This window comes from Amaranthus tricolor, chromosome 10, assembly GCF_026212465.1.
Source record: "Amaranthus tricolor cultivar Red isolate AtriRed21 chromosome 10, ASM2621246v1, whole genome shotgun sequence".
NCBI classification, from domain to species: domain Eukaryota; kingdom Viridiplantae; phylum Streptophyta; class Magnoliopsida; order Caryophyllales; family Amaranthaceae; genus Amaranthus; species Amaranthus tricolor.
In genome coordinates this window covers 1,513,761-1,520,263 of record NC_080056.1, presented here as the reverse complement: position 1 = coordinate 1,520,263, position 6,503 = coordinate 1,513,761, and the positions used below count along the sequence as shown (strand labels likewise).

Sequence of the window (6,503 nt, the reverse complement as noted above, 5' to 3'; positions counted from 1 at the left end):
ATATGCAATTATGAGTCTTACAGAAGTATGAACATGTGAAAATTCCAATATTGACTTAAAGATCATTATTGTTAATCAAAGCATAATCACAATTTAGTGGAAAAAAAAGTTTGCATTACCATAAACAAGTAATGATCTTCACATAACCATAACTTAAGCATTAAGCTTTGCATATACAGGTTGTGAAGATATTCATAAGATTTGTTTGCTAAAAACACCCTAACATGGATCTTATCCAACTCATAATCAAAATGTCAGAATATTTGTACTTTAATATACACAATTTTTCTTGGTACTATAATAAAATAACACTAATCCAGATTGGATTATGCTAATTGTCTCCCATAGAGATTAACAAAAAATTAAATAAGTTTGCGTAGTGCAAAAATTACATTGATCGCATTGTAAAGATTTTTAACAAAATTAATTATATTTCCCGCGTTACAAAGGTGTGAAAAAAAATCACATTTTAAGTCGTTTCAGAAATATGTTTGATATTTGGCGTTATGATGACCGCATCAACATACTATCTATGCAAGTTTGACGGTGTTAAAATAAATTATATCGAAACGACCTAACATGGATAAAATTACGAATAATCAACTACTCACAAAATACTGCCGAGGTAGATCCCTAAATAGGAACCACTTAATTACATTGAACAAAAATTAAATTACATTTATGTTCAGCGTAAGATGTATACAGGTTTTCATCAGTTTGATCAACACCTCTCTTTCTATCCCCCCCAACCCTTCATAATATACATCTCTCCTTATCATCTCTACAAACTCTATTAGGGTAGATTTTCTTCATTACAAGAAAAAATAGCAAAGGGTGAATATAAAAAAGTTGAGGTTAAATAGGAAAATAAATGGATCTACTTTGATCAGGTCACATGATTTGTTGATTTCCTCGTGAATCTTGAATCAAAAAGTGAATCATGGTCAGTTTTTCGCAATTTAAAGGCCATTAGGAGCAAATCCTGAAAAAGCGTATATGATCGGTTTTAGGATTTGGGAAATTTCGAGTGAATTGCGACTTAAAAAAACGAATTGGCCGATGAGTTATGTAACATTGAAATCGATTAAACTGCCAGTGAAGTAAAAGAGGATACTGCCCTATATTATTAGACCACAGTGGTAAGATCATTGTATCTTGGTCTAGTTCTATCGGGCGAGAGTCCATCTTCCATGGATTTTCGCTTGCTATTGTTTTGTTGTTGATGTACCTGTACTTGCGTTTGTTGCGGCTGTTCTTGTTGAATTTTATGAAGCTCTTCCTTTTGTTGTTTTGGTTCTTGTTCTTGTTCTTGTTGTGGTGGAGGCGGAGGTGGTGGTTGATCGACGGGTATTGGCTCCGGTTTTTGACAATCTTCAAGCAATTGTTGCTGTTGTTTCCCATATTTGGCTCTCAACATGTGGGGTTTGAGCCGATTTACATCAGACAACCGCATGGGCTTAAGGAAGAATTCTTCCGCGCCTTCCTCCAAGCATCTGATATATTGAAACAGTTTAGATTTGCTCAGTGATTGCATTTTCTAGGACATAATCAAGAGCCAAATTGTTATTTCTGTCAAGGAACCAACTCAACTAAAAGCTTAAGCTGATTGTTGAAAGCCCAGGATTTGTTATATACACTAATATACCCCTCACACGAGAGCCCTTTGGGCAAGAATTGTGGATACAGCACAGACCCTCCTCATACCTGGCGCTAAATATTCCACATTAAATGAGTGCTGATTGAAATTCAAACTTGTCACGTTGGCTTCTGATATCATTTTAAGGAACAAATTCAACCAAAAGCTTAAGTTGATGGTTGAAACCCCGGGATATGTTATATACTCCAACATTTTCAAGGTACGGAAACAGATTTTATAGAACTATTTATAAGAACTTTCCATTCTTGGTCATTGATATGAAATCAACAGTTTTAAGATAGCGCAAAAACTAGGTTGCATCGCAAAGCATCAGCCCCACTGTAAAGGTTACCAAAAAACCAAACCAATATTCCCACGTGGCAAAGGTGTAATAAAACCATGATTTCGGGCTTTTTCAAGAACTATTCCTTGCTTTCGGCCAATTTGGCAATACCGCGTGTCGCTACAGCGACCGCCACTATTACCGCTTTTTTGCACCACAATAATGAATCAATTGTCGAAAGACATTCTATAATTATTTCGTTTCTTAGTACTTCTAAAATTACCTGGTGATTCTAGAAGGGACATTCTCAGATGACATTATAACTACTGGTATGTTTTTCAGTGATGAGGATTCCTGCAGAATTGAATACTGATTGTTAGCCTTGGACCATTAACCATAACCAACATCGTATTTGTCATTTTCGAACATATTTTGAGGCTTCATACGAATCATTATGTTCGACAACACCAGCAAAAACCCGCAAAGAAACAACCCCATGAAAGTACAAATCATGCAAATTCGAACCCTCAAAAGCCAAAGTCTGGAAGCCTAGACGAGAGCCACTTGATGACATTAGATTGATGGAATGTTATGGTTATTGAATCATAAAAAGATTTCATCGAATAAGAGAGCAGGAAAGCCCGAAAATTCGCAACTAGATCATTACTCTTTTATCATCCACTATCTCCCCTCTTAATTATCAAATTCGGGGGCGAATCTAGAATACTAGTACAGTTGTGAACACTCGCTCTCAACATATATACTAAAGCAACTTTGCTATTACTCTTTTATGTTATATGTTAATACACAATTCAATATTAATATGATTTTTATTCAAATATCTTGGGTCATGGTCTATGCAGGCCCGTACCCAAATTTTCCTATCATGTCTTAGGCAGACTCGGATCTAGATTCTCTATCCATTCATACATACTCCTTAAGAATAACAAAGATCGTTACTTCTTTATCATCCCATTATCCCCCTTCATTATTAAATTCTCAATTGCAAAGGCGAATCCAAAAATACTAGTACAGCTCCGAACACTCGCTCTCTACATATATACAGAAGCAACTCCGCTACTACTCTTTTGTGTTATTTGTTAATACACAATTCAATATTTATATGATTATTAATCAAATAACTCTGGTTACGGTCTATGCATGCCTGTATCTAGAATACCCTATCATGCCTAAAGTGCAGACTCAGATCTAGATTCCCCTGCCCATTTATACATGCTCCTAACAACTAGTAAAATAAGACTCATTCTAAAAATTCAACAAAATATTCAAACTTATAAAAGAAAAAACAATAAAAAAAAACCCAAAAACAAAATTGGGTGGATCAAATAGTATAGACCTGATCATGGGCGGCTCGGCCCGAAAAAGTGAGTGTTTGGGTACCAAAATATGGCCCGATGGGCGGGTTTGGGCAGAAAATAAGTGGCCCGAATTTTTTGGGGACGGGTTTAGGATTGACGTTTGGCCCACGAGCTGGCCCGGCCCGCATCAAGTGGCGTCCATTTTCTTTGTGTTGAACATTAAAAGATTTCATGAATTTGTACTCTCTCTTCTCTCGTGAGTCATTTGAGAAAACAAAGCAACGAAGGAGTATGTGATTGCTGGTTGGGCTCCAAAGGTGAATGCATGAATTCTTATAATCACTTGATAAGATATTATTAATTTGTAAAAAATAAAATGACAATACATTCTAATGGAAAGTATTTAACAAGGTTTATAATTATGCATATCATAATACTCTAATGGTTTCTTCAAAAATTTAACCTATTAAAAACAACATTTTTTTAAAGATAATAGTTTATTTTTTTATAATAATGTAATTCTCCTATTATATTTTTTGAAAATTAACACAAAAATTTATTCTAATCAATATTTTAATTATGTATAAATAATATATAACATAGGCCCACAAGCCTGCAAAAAAACCCGCAAGCCCGCATATTACGGGTTTGGGCAGGAACTTTTAGGCCCGCACTTCGGCCCGGCCCGGTGTTTAATCAGGTCTAAAATAGTACTAGAATATCTTATCTCAAATCTTTTTTTCCAAAAAAGTAAAGCAAAAAGATTTAAAAACCCATAAAATAAAAAAGGGAACAAGTCAACCTTTGAGCATTGTGGAAGTATAATAGGCTAATAGCTGAACAAAATCAGAGTATGGCAAAATTGGTAGTCCCCCTAATAAAAGAAATTCTCATACATACTAAAATGGGTAAAAGAAAAAGGAATTTTTCTAGAGATCACATAAATATTTTATTTTTTAGGAGTAAAAAGAATATGAATATTTGATCCTAAGTGAGAAGGACAGTCAAAAAAGGTAAAGAATACAAAATTACATAAAAGAAAAAAGAAAGGACAAAGGGTGGTAAAAGAATGAATGAAGAATACCTTGACTTTCTTTAGCAAATCATAGCCAGTCATTCCAGGCATACAATAGTCTGTTATAATAAGATTCACTTCTACTTCCTGAAAATAAATTCCCCAAAAAATTATTAATTTGTATAAAAATTAAGAGAAATTCAAAATAAATGAGATAAAAGGGAAGAAATGAAATATCAGAAGTTAATGCGACAAAAACGGAAAATATTTAACTTTGAATATAAGTATATAGTTGTATCGCAAATCACAACTCTAGCTCGAAGACTTGATTGTAAAGGAAGTTAGGTTTGCACCTGTCTAAGCTATGGCTCAGGTCATCGATCTAAAAAGCTTATTAATATTAAATTGTGAATTAACTTCTTCTGTTCTTTATACTTGTTATTGATAGTCATATTTTTCAACGTGATAGGTACAATCGGATACAGAGTATTTTAGAATGGAAGAAGTATAACAAAGAAAAATTAGAAGACATGCAAGAATGACTCTTTGGCTCACCTCCCACCATATACTCTATCGTCAGCCTATGTATCCCGCACAAGTCATCTCACCCTATACTAGCACTCTGAAATTGGCCCTACTTGATAGAATACTAAATACAAAAGATTAAGTATAAGCTTAGGCTTTTGGTTGAATTGACTACCAACCTGATGACTACCAGGAGAAACAGAAGGAGGTTGTTCTTGCCAACCCAGAAATTCTAAAGCTTTACTACCAGAATCCACTGTTGTAACTGCAAAAATAATGTAAAAAATAATTAGTTTCACACTAAAAACTAAAAAAAGATTGATTCTTTACAATAAATCTACCCAAAAAATACAAAAAAAAACAATCAAAATTTGAAAAGTTTGCATCTTTATACCTTGGTAAGAAGAACTCTTGAGAAGCCTTTCAATAAGCTTTCTATCTATTAAACTATCATCAACAGCTAAAACATGAAACTGAGGTTCAGCTGCCATTCCCATTTTTAGACCAAAACACAAAAATAAAAATAACCCAAATCAAATTTTTTGAAATTTTTTTCAATTAATTAAAATTATTTCAAGATCCAATAAATTATTGGAATTAATTTAATAAGTGTCTATCTTTTCAACATATGATTCTTTTAATTGTTGATAATGGTGGTGGGATTGATGAGTGTTCAAAAGAAGGGAAGAAATGAAGAGGGAAATAGAAGAAAAGAAAGAGGGATATTGGGTTTTTCTGTTCATATAAGACCCACCAAAATCCCACAAAGTAAGATCTGACCAGATTTGGGTTACAGGATTTTCCTCTCAAATTTCAAGAGTATTTTCTTTGTCAAGTGGGTTTTTCAATTACTAGTTAGCTAAGCAAATCAATGCCATTAAACAAAGAAATTAAAATATTTATTTATTTAACGTGGAGTCTTATTTCAGTGGGAATATTTATCAATTCTAACAAGAGGAATTTGTTTAATTGTTAGAATAAAATGAAAAAAATAAATTTTCAAAAATTATATTAAAAAATATAACAGATAAAACTAACTAAAACACAAATGATGACAAATTCGAGAAATAAAGAAATTAATTAAATAATTTTATTATAAAAATGGGATTTAAGCATAATAATTGTAATGTGGAGGTGGAGAAGATTTGTTAATTTATGTGAGCATATAAAAAATCTTTATTTTTTAACAAATCTAGATTACTATGTAGTACAATAAGAATGGAAAAATAAAGAAAAGAGGAAAATAGAGGAAGACAGGAAAAAAATTAAAGGAGACTTTTTTATGATGAAGAAGAAAAAGAAAATAGGAGAGAATGGTGGGTGAAGGGGCCCACCAAAATCCTCTAAAGGATACAGGTGATGTAAGAAATGGTGCCTTTTTGCTAAGGCATGAAATCATTTGGAGGTTTTTACCATATCTTGAGCAGGTGGAGGTGTGGTACAAAGAGAAGCCAATTTCTTTTGATTCCCTTTTAAGATTTGTTTCCCATGGCCATCTCTTGAGGTCACTATTCCCCTATTTATCCCATAACATTTACATGGCATACATCTTAAATCTTAATTCTTATCGTCTTTTATTTTTCCTCATTTAGATTCTATTTTTAAACGGAATATTAAAATGATGAAATTATTTGATTTTGTAGTGTTACAAAACGAAGGCGCAACAAGTAGTTGTGATATAAGTCAATGCTGATTATTAGATTTTTCGAATATTTTCACATTAAT

The 6,503-nt window shown here is 32.9% G+C and overlaps 1 protein-coding gene across 1 annotated transcript; it reads right to left on the bottom strand.

The window, feature by feature from the left end:
- Positions 1-562: 562 nt before the first annotated feature.
- On the bottom strand, positions 563-6,168 carry LOC130826136 (two-component response regulator ORR3-like). Its single transcript, XM_057691683.1, has 5 exons — positions 5,173-6,168; positions 4,958-5,043; positions 4,323-4,400; positions 2,203-2,273; positions 563-1,493 (listed from the first exon to the last, which is right to left on the bottom strand). Exons 1-5 carry the CDS (start codon positions 5,273-5,275, stop codon positions 1,127-1,129), a joined length of 705 nt encoding a protein of 234 aa, XP_057547666.1. The 5' UTR covers positions 5,276-6,168; the 3' UTR covers positions 563-1,126.
- Positions 6,169-6,503: the final 335 nt, after the last annotated feature.

Excerpts from the sequence above, each read along its gene's own strand:
- LOC130826136 (XM_057691683.1), bottom strand. The coding sequence starts at position 5,275 with ATGGGAATGGCAGCTGAACCTCAGTTTCATGTTTTAGCTGTTGATGAT. Across the intron at positions 4,401-4,957 it reads TTTCTCCTGGTAGTCATCAG|GAAGTAGAAGTGAATCTTAT; the intron begins GTTGGTAGTCAA and ends ATTTATTTTCAG. Across the intron at positions 2,274-4,322 it reads ATTTGCTAAAGAAAGTCAAG|GAATCCTCATCACTGAAAAA; the intron begins GTATTCTTCATT and ends TCAATTCTGCAG.